Source organism: Danio aesculapii, chromosome 5 (assembly GCF_903798145.1).
Source record: "Danio aesculapii chromosome 5, fDanAes4.1, whole genome shotgun sequence".
In the NCBI taxonomy this organism is placed as follows: Eukaryota; Metazoa; Chordata; class Actinopteri; order Cypriniformes; family Danionidae; genus Danio; species Danio aesculapii.
The window spans coordinates 43,550,743-43,565,396 of record NC_079439.1 but is presented as its reverse complement, the minus strand read 5'-3'; the positions used below and the strand labels follow the sequence as shown (position 1 = coordinate 43,565,396).

Sequence of the window (14,654 nt, the reverse complement as noted above, 5' to 3'; positions counted from 1 at the left end):
TCTCTTGATGTTGAAACATTTAACAAAGTGACTTACTGATATTTTTAGTTGTTTGTTGTAAGAATATGCCATCTGCGCTGGTAATGTAAATGAAGGTACAAAACTGGTAATGAGCTGCCATTATTTAAAATCTCTTGCAATATATAGATTCCTGACTAAAAATGTCATTCAAATGAATTTTGTTAAACTGTAGAGTAAATCTTTAAACAAAAAAGATCATCAAGGTCTCACATATGGGCCGGTATAAGATTGTGACGGTATGATAACCTTGGATATACAGTGCTCAACATAATTGAGTACACTCCATTTTGAAAATGAATATTTTTATCAATTTCTCAGTGAATATAGACAATTGACAATATTTGGGCATTTAAGCAAAACAGATTTATTAAACAGATATATTTTATAAAATAATATTTTAGTCACCAAACAAATTTAGAAATTGAAAGATAAGACAATTAAATTCAAGCTAAATATTACATCTAAAAATTACAACCTACAAAATTTCAACTACATTTTCACATTTTAAATCTCTTGAATTTTCCTCTTTTTAAAATTTGTATTTATTATTTTTCTATAACATATAAGTTTGAGTGTACTAGTTTTTGGACCGTTATTGTAAGTTGTTTTGTTAGATAAGCTCCAGATTTGGCTTCAGTACTGACTAATCAAATGTATATGCACAAATATAATATTGTATAGCTTCCTATTAAAAATATACATTTAAAAGAGAGATTTGTGAGGGGTGTACTTTAGCTGATCACTGTAAACATCACAGTTTCACAGTATCATAGTAATTACTGTTATTTTTAAATGGCTGGGTAAAAAAATAACTCCATCGAACACAATATATTTTAGTTTAAGAAACATTAAAAATATTTTAGAACAGTAGCGTTTGATGTGGATGGTCATTTTTTGCTGGAGATATTGTTGCCCTAAAAAACTAAATAAAATAGTCGCAAAAAACACACACAAAATACAGCTTTACATATACCGTAGGAACAGTTTTAAAAACCTTGCCATTTCCAGACTACGATAAACCTTGAAACCCATTATTGTTCCATGCCTAGTCCCACAATACAATTGGTAAGAATAAATAAACATAAAACAACTGTAAATCACAAAATACACTTTTTTTTTGTTATTATTATTTAAATATGTTATTAGACAATCTAGCATCTTCTCCCCCTTTCTCTGCAGTTCATAATAAGCGTTTGATACTGTATGTTCTTCCCAGCCTGCTCGAGTGTCACATGAAGACTGTGCAAGTCAGAGTGTTTAGCAGCCTTTTGTTCACAGTTCATGCTAAAGAAGCTCTTTTAAATGAATCAAGTGGCAGATGACAGACAATGATGAAAATTTGATTCTTTGAAGTTGTAATGGCCATTGAAATGTGTGAAGTTCTTGCATTGAAAGGGGAGCTGCTTGTAGGATTCACAACCTTGGGTGGCTGCTTGCTGGGAGGTTTGTCTGTGTGTTGTTGCCGACTTCCCGTTGCCGCTCGCTAATTCCCAAAGGAATTGGACTCTCTTTGGCTTTCAGCAGCAGCACATTTGAGTCTGGGACCATGCAGCATGTTTCTCACATATCTTTCAGATCACCTTCTCACAACAGCCCTCTTTTGTTCTTTTCATACAATAAACGAGGAGCACTGCTGAAGTAGTTGAGCTCTTTATATCATCTAGCACTGTAAAAAAAGTGTCTGTTAATTAACAGTTTCCCACAGCTACAGTGTTTTTAGTTTAATTACACTTTTGAATTGTGTTGTGGAAGCTTGACAATGTTTGAAGTAAAAAAAATGTACAAAGTGACATTTATTGACAGTTTTATATTGTTTGGTTGGTTGTGTTATGATAGAGAAATGAGGTAGTGAGCTGCCAGATCTTGTACGTATTTAATGGAGTTATTTTAGATGTATATTCTGTAAATATTTGTATGGTATGTTGCTTCAGACTACTGAAATTGCAGCACAAAACTGATTATTAAACTGTAAACTTAAAATTTCAACATCAAAATTTGACAGCAGAGATCAAGGCAGTTCGAAAGCGGACAAAAATGGAAGGCATGCGAATCACGTAATATGGAAAACGGTTATATTAATAGATATTAAACATGGTGTGGGCATTCACCAGATCTTGGCCTTAATACAGATTTTTTTTCAGTTACATTTTGAATCACGAGATATTGAAATTACTTTTGTTTTTTGTTATTTGCTTTATTTTGGTACATTTAAATGACAATGTTTTCATACTAACGCTTTAAAGTGTAATGTACAGGTCTTCTTTTTGAGATATCTTAAAAGCACCCGCTTATAAGTGTAGTTCGTAAATCATCAGACTGAGGTGGTTTTTATTTATTTAACATATTTATTTATTTATTTTATTTCTTACTAGTGGTTTGTCATGACAATGCAGATTCTGTGATGCCAGCTTTAAAATTGTACCTTGAAATCTTTCAATTGTAAACAGATTGTCTTGAGTACTTGTGTTTTGAGTAATTCATTCATCATGCGACAGCCTTATTTTTCTTAAAATATGCAGTCGGAAAAACGAATCGTTAAAGAATGTCCCATCGAGAGGTTAAGCCCATTTTGTCAGCAAGAAGTTTTTAATCATTTATGCATTTAATGTGTTTTCTCAGAATGTACGATCACCTTTGTAAGTTTAAATATGATATAGACAACAAAGTGGAACAGCTCACCTTTAGTGCAAATATAAACATCTAACTAAACACTGTAGTGTATGTTATTATATCAACAGAAATAAGAAGTCATTTACATATTATAATAAAAGTGTATATCTATCTGATGTGTCATACAGGGGCTTCTGTAAAAAGATTGTATTTTAATGTACACTGTAAAAAATGCAGGGTTCCACACAATTCCTCGACTAAGTTAAGGTAATTGTTTATACAAATTTAAGTGGATTGAGCATAAAATTATTAAGTTGTGCCAAAAGAAACCCCTTAAAAATTGTGTTGTTTTCGGCTCTTTACTTATTCTTTAAATAAGTAGTTTGAACAAGCAGCAACAGTCATTTTTTGAGTGCTACGTAAATGATATTTAACCATTGGTTACAAATTTGACTTGTAAAAAAAAAATGGTTTACATGTATACATTTTATTGGTGTCTGGGCTCTAATTATGTCATTTCTTTTGGAAAAGCAGCTAGTTCAGTTTAGTGGTGTAGACAGACTGATGTCCTGAATGAGTCACCTGCTGCTCAGAGTGTTGTTGTGCTGTTCAATTGAAGTGTGTGGTGTACTTTTCACCTAATCAATAAAGTTTGGGGTGTATGAAACCTGAAAGCCCAGGTTTCTGACCTCCAACTGAAGATCACAATACACTGTCTACATGCTTTTTAAATGTGTGACAAATCAGCCTGTCTGGACAAGTGCGCGTCTGTGATTTAAAAAAAAAAAAGTATTTGGGCTTTTATGCCCTTTGGGGAAATGTGCAAATATGTGAGAACCGCAGAGCTTCTTTTTTATTTTAAGAGTCTGAACATCAACTCTCAGGTTTTGCTGAACAGAAAATGGTCATGTTGTCTTCATATATTCTTCATGTTCTTATTTTGTCAGGACATCTCAACTCTGACCGGCGTTCCAGAGGAGCATATTAAGACACGCAAGGTCCGCATCTTTGTGCCAGCCCGTAACGCCATGCAGTCGGGCGTCAAAAACACACACAAGTGGAAGATAGACTTCGACACCAGGGAGCGCTGGGAAAACCCTCTGATGGGCTGGTCCTCTACGTGAGTGGATGTCATGATCATAATCTCGCTTTCTGACTTCCCAAAATCAAATCCCATGTCTGAAAATGATTTTGTTCCATATGCAGGGCAGATCCACTGTCCAACATGGTGCTCACGTTCAGCACAAAGGAGGACGCCATCACTTTCGCAGAGAAAAACGGTAATCCATTTCAACATTGTTTCCACTGTCATGACCATAGTTTTTAAACACCGCAATCTTCCGATCGCAAAAATGTCTCTAGAGAGAGAGGATGCTGAGCTTCTCAAAGGAAACTGTGTTTGTGGCATTTATCCTCACCCCACAGTGAACATCTCTCAAATCCAGCCTGTAAGATATACTTGGCTGAGCGTGCGCTGTGCCTGTTTATTTTTACAGGTTGGAGTTATGATATAACTGAAAAGAGGGTCCCGAAGCCGAGAGTGAAGTCATATGGAGCAAACTTTTCCTGGGACAGAAGGACTCGAAGGTCAGCCAAGTAGCCATCCTGTTTCGGCCTGTCTGTGTTATCTTTAACAGACCTGTAAAAATAATATACTCGATGTATCTAATAAACTATCTTTACAACACCTGAGACTTTACGGCGCTTCCTTTGACCGAATCTGCATGCCGCTTTACTCAGAACGGTCGTAATGATGCAACAGCTCTGGTAATGTGAGTATTTAACTCTTTTAATCACTGCTGTTGTTTGTGCAAACACTGTGCTTTGAAATGCTACCTCTCCGTTTCCTCCGAAAATAATTCTTCTTGTCAGGTAGTTGGCTTTTCCGAGCCTTCGAACCCTCTTGAAGACAGTTTAGTGTTAATGTTTCTGAAACGGGAGGATGAGGTAAATGTCAAGCTTCAAAGACTGAACGCGGCTAGATATGTTTACTCTCATTCTCCTCCAGGGATAAGCCAAGATGACTAAAACACCTGCCTGCTCCAAATGACGTTCAATTGAAAAAGCAGCGCTGGCTTTACTATGATAGCACATTAGCACAGTCTGTTCGTGCGCTTGACGTGTTTGCTTTACATCACCTTTACAGCACTGGAATCATTCAAATGTGGTCCAGTCTTCAAAGCCAGACGTTTCTTTTAAAACATGTCTTTAACCATTAACTTAAAGGGATAGTTCACCCAAAAATGAAAAGTTCTGTCATCAATTACTCACCCTTGACTTATTTTAAACCGGTTTAACATTCGTTCTTATGTAGAACTAATTTTTTACCATTTTTTTGAAGAAAGCTGGAAACCTGTAGCCATTGATTGTAGTGTTTGTTTCCTACTGTGAACTGAAATTGTTTAATGATGGTCAACATGTGATTGAAACTACCTTTTTCAGTAAATTGCTAGTCACTTCATCTGGCTTGCGTCTCTTAGTTTTTTTGAGACTTTTTTTCACCTGTTTCATTCTTGGGTATTTGTTTTTAGTCTATGCACCTATTCGATTGTTTTAAAGCTGCGATGAGTTTTTTTGTGTGTGCAAAATATCTGCTTTTGGGTTTAACAGAATAAAGAAACCCCTAAAGTTTGAAACCACTTGAGTAAATAGTGAGATTTTTTTTTTGGGTGACCTCTCCTTTACCCAATGATGTAAACATTGCCTTCCGAAGGGCATCTGTGTAAAATAAGTTTTTGGGCGTTGCACTTTTATTGAGCCTAAGGAACTAAATTAAAGTTTGTTGTTTATTTAATAAAGCACACAGATCAGAAAAGTGAAAGTTTATATCAGGAAACTTGAATTCCACATGAAGGCCTTTACACCAGAAATGATAACTATAACCATAATAAATAGATTAGTAATCACACCAGCACACAATAACATTGTCATTATGGGCACATGCTGCAGTTTTGACATCTTCTTTTGACATTCACAGTTTTTAAATGGGGAATTCAAGTGGATCTCGTTAGTTTTTAATGTCCATTTGCTGAAAGGAAACAATCTAAAAGTGATTGTTTTCTGTTCTGTTGTAGTTATGGTTTGAGACCTAAAATTAATTAAATTCAATTCATCTTTATTTCTAAAGCACTTTTACAATGTAGATTGTGTCAAAGCAGCTTAACATAGAAGATTATAGTAGATTGAAACCGTTTCAGCCCAGTTTTCAGAGTTAAAGTTCAGTTCAGTGTGATTTAAATTTCACTGCTGAAAGTCCAAACGCTGAAGAGCAAATCCATCAATGCACAGCTCCACAAGTCCCAAGAAAGCCAGTGGCGACAGTAGCGAGGAACAAACTTCACTAATTAACACTTCAACAAAATTAACACTTAACACAGGCAAGCGTATCAAACAGTGTTACCAGCTGGCAGGTAACTTTTTATTATAATTATTCATTCTAACAACATCTAAGAATGTGATATCATTTTGCACAAAAATTACATTTCAAAGACTGTTATAATGATATAAATATGTTATCGGAAGGGTTAGCCCTGTGATATTTTCAATTGAGCAGCTGGATTAGTCTCTTGGAGCACGTTGGTTTGCTTATAACGTGCAAACATTTTGCCAAGTTTATAAGGAATGCTTTATAAATCTGTTGTCAGCTACAGAAAAGCATTTCAAAAACAGCATTCTTCACTGTTTTCAGTCAGAATGAAACTATGATTTAACATCTGAAACTTAAAAGCTACATTTCACTCATAAATTGGTTGTTTGCAAGTGTGGCAAAATGGTTTAGACCAAAAAGTTTACTAGTTTAGTTTACTAAGCCATTCTTCTTGGTGTGAACTGGACCACACACTTGCTTACAGGAGAGAATGGCCCATGCTGAAAGATGACCTTCCTCTGAAAGAACTTTGTTTGGAGTACTTGGTTTTATGATGTGAATGTTTTTAACACGTCAGGTCCGACAAAATGCATTTCAGCTTCATCATCTTGCTTGATAAGGGTTTGATTGAAATCAGAATAATTTTTTTCTGGTTTCATTTGAAGAGACCTAGTATAATAAAGCTGTGCCACCCATGACACTATACCAGAGATGCCTAAAGTAGGGCCAATGTTGGCCCATTGTAACCTTTGACCTGGCCCACTATTCCATTTGAGAGGAGAGTGAGAATGATGGAGAGGTTGGGGCGAATGCCTCAAACACAGAGTTCGTCATTTCTAATATGACGTAACCTTTTTTTGTTTGTTTTATTGCTGAGCTACAAAAAAGCAAACTGAAATGAAATGTTTTAGTTAAATGTTGTAAATGAATCTGATTTTTTAAAATGTAAATGCTGTCACTCGACAAATAGGGGGGACTATGCAGAAGCAAATCAAGGCAAAAACCAATGTAATTCTGTTAAAAATTAGATTTTGTTTTTACTGTAATAAATTCATAAAATGTAAAATAATAACAATACAATTCTCTATTAGTTCATATAAAGTGAAGTTTTCCAGTAATTTTTCAAATATTATAAAGTAAATTACTCATGGCAGCTATATTTATCTTTGGCGCACTAGCCTCAATCAAGTTTGGTATTTGGCCGTTTATAAGAAAAGGTTTGGGGACCCCTGCACTAGTATATGCACTGTACACTATATGTGTTGTACACTTACTGTGTACTCAACCATCTAGTGAGTGAATTGTGTAGATTAATTGGGTTTTTGTCATTCAACACTGATATCCACGCATTCCTCTAGTAAAGGATCCAAACTTCAACTCTGTGCCAACGCTAAAACTATATTTAAAAAAAAAAAACATAATAAAGGATATAAGTATGCAAATTGAGTAAAGTCAAGCATGCTGGGAAGTTTATGAGCCTCTTCCCAGAGTTTTTTTTAACAGTTTTTATATTTGGCATGATTTCTATATAAATATAGCAGCTCTAATCTCCTCTAATGGTGAGGAACATCTGCTGTATAGATCTGATTATAGATCGAATAAACCTTAATAAAATGCTACCTTAAGCAATGAACACAGGACACATTTATTACACACAATTCAACTCTCATGCTTTTATAATCATTTAACTCATCTGCATGATATTTGGCTGATGAAAGAAATCCATATAAAATCCATATAAAAGAACTGAATAATCCACCGCAGTGACCAATTGATAAGTATTTTTTATTGATTTCACTCTTAATATCTGTACAAATACATCAAACTTTGTATATACATATGACATTTACATAAAAAATACAAAACTATATATTTATAACTGAATTTCGTTTTTATCTTGAGATGTCTGAAAATAAAAAAAGCATTTCAACAACAAAGTGAAAAGGTGAACGTTTTATATATTGATACTGAGTCCTCTGTTGACCTTGTGTTAGCTCCGCAAGAGCAATATAGAGCTGAATATTGGCAAAAACAAGACAAAAAAAGTTGCATGGCACAGTTTTCTGAAACAAGCATCACCCACTGCCGATTTCTTGCTGTTACTGAAGGACAGCACTGAATCAGCAGGGCTTTTCTAAATGAGAAACAACAACACATTTCCAATGTCATCCCGCTGCACCACATCACATAAACATTGAAGAACGTTCAAGAAAATCCCTTTGGTCAGTTACACTGAACTGTAAACAAAAGCAGAAATATACACGTACGTTAAAGAGTGACACTTTTTTTTTCCTATGCGTTTTTCCATTTTTTTCCAATAAATAAACAAGCTAACATGCAGGTATGTGTGAAATAAACATCTGTGATACAGAATTGACACTGATAAGCATTTGTACAGCTCAAGGAATGCGATTTACAGCTTGCAGAAGACTCACACTTTACATGATAGCATTTTACCTCACAATAAATAACACTGCTTCTCTTTGGACAAATATATTTCTCGGTCATAATAAAAAAAATATATAAAACCAACAAAAAAGAAAGAAAGAAAAGGGAAAAACATGATAGACAATAAAGCCGGACACTGTAAATGTATAAATTATAAAACAGAACACTGTATAAATAAACATCAAGCAGACTGAACTACATGTATACTTCTTTCTTTTTTCTCTGAAAAATAAATTAGCATACACATATGTACAGTGTGGACATGACTCCTCGCCCTAGGACTGTTCCACTGGTTGATGGTGCTTTATCCATCCAGTACAGGTGATAATTGGACATAAGCCGTGTAGTCCTGGTCTTCCTCGTCGTCGTCATCCTCCTGGTCTTCCGTAATGGCTATATGGGAGAATACATGGTAGCTGTTGCATGAATATAGACCACAACAGCGCAGAATGTACGTGAGTATTTGTCTCTTATCCCACAGCCTCAGAAAAGCTAGATGACAGCTTGACCAGGTGCTCTGGCTGCCGAAATTATGCAAAACAAATGCATATATATAATTAAGGAAGCCAGCAGTGTGACGGGACGGGCCGATCAGAAGCTTTAATGGCTGAATCGAGACCAAAAAAAGTGCTCTTGCATTCCAAGACTGGCTGCTTTTTTCTGGTTTTGCATTTAAATCCATTACTTTGGATGCACGGTTGTGCACCGGCTGACCGTAGCTACGTGGTCAAGCAATGGCACAGTTCTGAGGTATATAATATATATATATATATATATATGTATGTGTGTGTATTTTTCTACATAGAGGTTTACATTTCGAAAAATGACACAGGCAAAGCAATTAAACAAATGTGTAGTCCCTCACAAACACATAGAACAACACGACCACAGCAAAACTGCACACACACACACACACTCACACTCGCACACAGAATCACCTTCCTAATGTTAGATCTAACAGCAGAGATTCAGAAGCATTGCTCTACTAATAACACACTCTTGTCCTGCAAACCGTTAAATGTGGCAGTCGTTTAAAACATGAGGTGATCATAAAGTTGGTCCCTTGAAATGACGTCCATACCTTAAGGCGTTAAGGTAAGCCATTCGTTCACATTGATCGTTTGATTGGTTCGCTAGCACAAACTGCTGGAATGCAAGTCTTCCCAGGTCTAGCTTCGTCAATCCGTTCTCTGAGCTAGTCGAAATAGGTAGTCTAGTTAAGGTTTACACAACGGCACCAATGTTACAATCACCTTATGTGAGTGTAAATGGAGGAGACCCTCGGAGCGGTTTATGTCATAGTGCATTTGAAATAATCCATTACAGCCAAAAGCAGGAATCAAACAAAAGAACAGGATTCATAAAACACGTACATGATTATGGTATTGACAAGCTGATGTGATTATATAGGTCTCTACAGTTACACTAAAACAAAGGGGGTGGGGAAATGAACTCAGGTCAGACTGAGCTACAAGTCAAACGTGACGATGTCCGCTAGCTGCAAACGTTAGTTCGCACATGTTGTCTTGTTAGTTAAATGAAGAAGATTAGTATGTCAAAGGACTCCTCGGAAGAGCTCTTTGTCACTTTTCTTTTTACACTCAATTGATGGATTTCCATTGCTTTTCTTGCTTCCTTTTTTAAATCAATTTTTGTTTCTTCTCGAGATAATGCAAAATGAATGAAGCCAGCCAAAGAGGACATGCAAAGAACTTCCAATCGTAAGTCCTTTCTGTAGCTTAACTCTTAGCAGCAGGAAGGGAATGAAGAGGCGTTATTTGGAGGGGTGGGAGGTTTTGGGAAGGAGGTTGCTGGGGGCAGCATTGGATTGTCTTTAAGATGTGCTACTTACAGTTGCAAGATCCTGAATGCTTAACTTCCAGGAGAACCCCCAAAGAGCAAGCGGCCTGCTTCATGGCACACTCGCTGGGATACGTGGTGTTGTCGCTGGCGCACACAGCTTCCTCCGAGCGACTTTCTGGGCACGACTCGGCGCAAACTGCGCAGCGCCCGCGACTCATCTTTGCATCCCATAGACACTTCTTCCCTGTGCTGCAGTGGATATCATCGCATGACTTGGCCTCTAAAAACACAACAGAGGACAACAAACGTCAATTTCTATTGAATAACCAAATTTAGGCCATGTTGCCAAATCAGGAAACAATTACACACCAATGACTTTCTTTTGCAATAAGTAATCTCTATTGGGATTGAGACATGAAAGACTTTGTCATCTCAACTAAACATGAAGTCAATTTCTCTATTTAAATGAAACTGTGGCCAAATTTAATTGGAAAAACTCACTGATGCATTTTCCTTCATATGCCACGCCGATGGATCTACCGAGCAAGCACGTGGCTCTTCTTAAATGGCATGCGCTGGCGTAAACAATCCCATCGTTGCCACAAAGGTACTGATCTGGAGACATGACCTCTGGGCATATGCGGTTGCATGTCACACAGTAGGCGTTGTTTGTCTGGTCCACCACGCAAGTTGAACTTCCCGGACACAGGACATCACGACACGTCTCTGTGGAAATAAGAAGACTCGGTGATGCAGAATTCTATCATTTTTCAGGAAACTAATACCACATCTCATGATCCACACTCTTAAACGTAAATGTTCTATACTGGCACTGATGTTTCCATGAAGAGATTTTAACATCTGTTGGAATCTTCACAAAAAGTTTTGGCAAACAAAACAATAATGCTGCTCCTATGCAAAAAAAACAAAACCTAAAACAAATACTTGTGGAACTTTTGTTTTTAAGCGTGTAGTTTTCACATTTGTCTTGAATTGAACTCCATTTTCTACAGACACTACTGTAGGACAAGTGTAGATACAGGTGCTAAAATCTCTCTTGAAACAAAACATCAGACAAGCGTGTTACCTACTTTTGCATTTGCCTTGATACTGGACCTCCAGATCCGGGTGCCCTTTGCATTTGGACTTCAAAAGGGCACATTCATCCCGGTATGTTTTTCCATCTGAGCCACAGACAGGCCCTTTCCAGGTGACGTTAGAGCAGTCTGGAGCACAGACGCAGCGAGGTTTACTCCTCCTGTTCATTTTACATCTCTTTCCAGGACCACAGTCCACATTATCACACGTCTCTGAAATTCACAAAGGGACATGGCTTATAAAACTCTTATTATTATATTATGACATACTTTTGGTAGTCTATAAATTATGCTCTATGATAGAGAACAGGAATTTCTCATTATGTTTTACTTTTATTTTTATAATTACTTTGTAAATCGGCACCATTCAACACGGACGGGATCGTACCTTTACAAGGTATGCAGTTTGGAGCCCCGCCATTGAAGATCATCCACCTGAATAATGTGCTGTTTGGCACATCTTCCTCAGTCCAAGATGTACCGAGCCTCCCACTCCGGCAACATTCCTCCCGACTCATCCCAGGCATGTAGAGAACCTGACATCTCCCGTTCTTGCCCTGCTGAAGCCAGCAGTTACCAGCTGTAAACAAAAAGAAAAAGAGCCAGTCGTATTAAAGTCTGAAGCCAATGACCCAGACACAACACGTGCAGCCTGTATTAGCTGGAGCTCTCCTGCTCCCCCTCCCCCGCTGTATTTTGTCTGATTTTTTTTCCCAACGTAATGCGACTATTTTACACTTGCGTGCCTTCACCCAGACAAGTCAAGGTGCTCTGGGAATACGCTTTTCCTGTCGTCGTTTGTGTTATGGGCGCGCAGAGATTTATTGTCTGAAAGTAAGTGTCAGCTTGACAGACTCGTACCTATTTAAACAATGTGCACGGCAGTCTAGACTCCAGTTCCTCGAGCGCTCCCTGTGCCAACTGTCTGCGCTCATCGCCTTTCAGCACACACTTACAGGAGCGCTGCAAACGCGTTTATTCGCCGCCCAGAATATGCCTCGGATGTTTGTATTTTTATTCTTTCAATTGTCGGGTCAAGCCTGGGGGAATCAGTCGTGTTTATGTATTAAATTAGGCATTCGCGCCGGGGAGACCACGAGCCAGACAATCCAATTAAATCTTACAGTCACGCGAGCTCCATCAAACTTTGTTTTCTGAAAACGCCTATGTCGTTTAGATGACATGAACGCAAAACCATCCTAATAATTAAATGCATAAAAATGGCACAATTATTTTTGCATTAAGTCCAGTGATTTTTTTTTTTTTGGAAAGCCAGACGAGGTAGGCAGTGTCTAATTTCACTACCTACTCTTAGAGGAAAATACAATCGAACGTCAAATGCAGACGCACAGGTTTATTTAGAAATGATTTTATATAAAACCTTCATTATTGCTCGACAATAACACCATTAAATATTTTATTTGCTTTTATCATCATCATCATCAAGACAAAAAATGCATCCTGCTGTTCTTTTAATTATGACAGCCTTGAACACTTATTTTTGGTCAATAAAACGTTCTGTTACATTCGTATCTACCTCCTGATTGAGCACAGTGTGTATATTTATTTTTTTAAATAGTGGTGCATGTAAAGACGCACCTGTCTCGAGGACACCAATGCAGGCGCAAGCCAAAAAACTTTACAGTTGTGTTGCATTAAAGCAGCTCCTTTATTCTAAAGCAACATTTTCATTCTAAAGCAAGCCAAAAATTCACGTCTAAAGCACGTCAAAAATCATTTTGAATAGACAAATCCAGAAAAATAAGAAGAAAAGTGCACTCACCTTGCACTTTTTGATCTTCAATCAAATAACAGAGCCAAAAGAGTAATAAAATCATTCCCGGGTGGAGCTGCTGACGCTTTAGCATCCTTAGTATGTTTAAAGAGAGAAAGAGTAGAGAGACGAGCAGCGCAAAAGTAATCTTCTTACTCAGGCAGTGCTGAATGAACGCAGCTCTCGGAGTGCCACCTCTTTTTAAGTGTATAAGGGGTCTCGGGCCGACTGTCTGTGGTGTGGGCGGTCTTCCTCTCTGTGGGGGTGGGGAGAAACTGTTTTTTCCCCAACTTCTTTCAATCCAAATCAGGTGACATAGCTGCTTGAAACTTTCTCTTGCCCCTAAATCACTTCAGAGTTTTGCTGCATACTGAGTCGCAGGAAGTATAAATAAAAATGGCCCAATTTCTAACCAAGCAAGAACTGTGCTGATGGAGGTCCACGACTGATGGATGCGTCTGGTCCAGTTTCACATTTAGGCTCACCCCGGTTTAGCCTCAACAAAAGGAACATGTTTGAAAGTGCTCGGTGAGATCTGATGAACATACGTCTGACTCTGTGTATTATACAACTGCACGCTGATAGTAAGTCACCGCAAACCTTTAGGGAATGTCACAACTTTCTAGGCCATGACAGGTCTGATTAACAGTAGAGGGTGTCATTTAATGCAAGGTTACGGCTGAAAGGTGATCTGCGCAGCGAGACAATGGATTACAGAATAGCAGCAATAAATGCTATTATTAGAAGAGACAGGTGTTGCGGTTTCCCTCCGGGATCACGATCTATATCCTATTCAATTTCCGAGCGGCGGCGGCGCGAGTCAGACTACACACGGCATTCATTTCCATAGAAGTGAGACACGCGAGACCGACTGGAGCAGGATTTTCCCGGTGGCGGAGGAGCACGCGCGACCTCTTCTGCAAGCGTCTTGAACCACACTAAACACACACCTGCACCATTAACTTCAGGTAGCCTACATTGAGAGTCGTTTGGGGAAAAGTCGGAGTGGCACTATATGTTCTGTCAAAACTCGGGCTAGCTATATAACAATTATTATGAATGGCAAACGATTCCTGACTTAAAACCAATACACGTGCTGTCTACTTATAATCACTTGACTAATGCCTGTTCAATATTATGTTTACTACTATGAGATATTCTGATTAAGTAGCCTATTCTCCGACTCATTTTACTCTTAAGTAGCATATTGAATAGTTTCACACTGTCTTACATGTTTAAGTTTATAGTAGCCTAATAAGTCCACTTTGTTGTCGTATAGCTTGTAAATCATGCTTAGAATTGAACTTGATCCTCTTTGTAATTCATTTATTTCCCACACAAAAACACAACAAATCTAGCTTGATCTTTGAGTATTGTAACAGAATGGAATCATTTTCTCTCCTGTATATTAAACCATTAGCAGATGATAAGCATTTTCCTAATTCAGAAAATGTGAAATTTGTGAAATTCAATTAAAGCAAATTAGTTATTTCAATATTTAAATGTAATACCTCAGCAACATTTAGAATATCTT

At 37.6% G+C, this 14,654-nt stretch overlaps 2 protein-coding genes across 3 annotated transcripts in view; one reads left to right on the top strand and one right to left on the bottom strand.

Moving 5' to 3' along the window:
• ndufs4 (NADH:ubiquinone oxidoreductase subunit S4) overlaps positions 1 to 4,318 on the top strand; it is a 20,229-nt gene extending 15,911 nt beyond the window's left edge. The window contains exons 3-5 of the mRNA XM_056456991.1: positions 3,579 to 3,751; positions 3,838 to 3,911; positions 4,128 to 4,318. Coding sequence (XP_056312966.1) covers positions 3,579 to 3,751; positions 3,838 to 3,911; positions 4,128 to 4,231 — 351 coding nt within the window. The 3' untranslated portion in view covers positions 4,232 to 4,318. The remainder of the gene's footprint in view (positions 1 to 3,578; positions 3,752 to 3,837; positions 3,912 to 4,127) is intronic.
• Positions 4,319 to 7,788: 3,470 nt separating this feature from the next.
• fsta (follistatin a) lies at positions 7,789 to 13,308 on the bottom strand. 2 transcript variants are annotated; one of them, XM_056458273.1, is made up of 6 exons: positions 13,130 to 13,308; positions 11,735 to 11,926; positions 11,341 to 11,559; positions 10,751 to 10,975; positions 10,299 to 10,529; positions 7,789 to 8,839 (listed from the first exon to the last, which is right to left on the bottom strand). In XM_056458273.1, the coding sequence occupies exons 1-6, from the start codon at positions 13,212 to 13,214 to the stop codon at positions 8,751 to 8,753; spliced, it is 1,041 nt and encodes a 346-aa protein (XP_056314248.1). In that variant the 5' UTR covers positions 13,215 to 13,308; the 3' UTR covers positions 7,789 to 8,750. The 2 variants fall into 2 exon arrangements, with proteins under 2 accessions (XP_056314248.1, XP_056314249.1); XM_056458274.1 differs by having other exon boundaries at positions 8,747 to 8,862.
• Between the last annotated feature and the right edge of the window lie 1,346 nt (positions 13,309 to 14,654).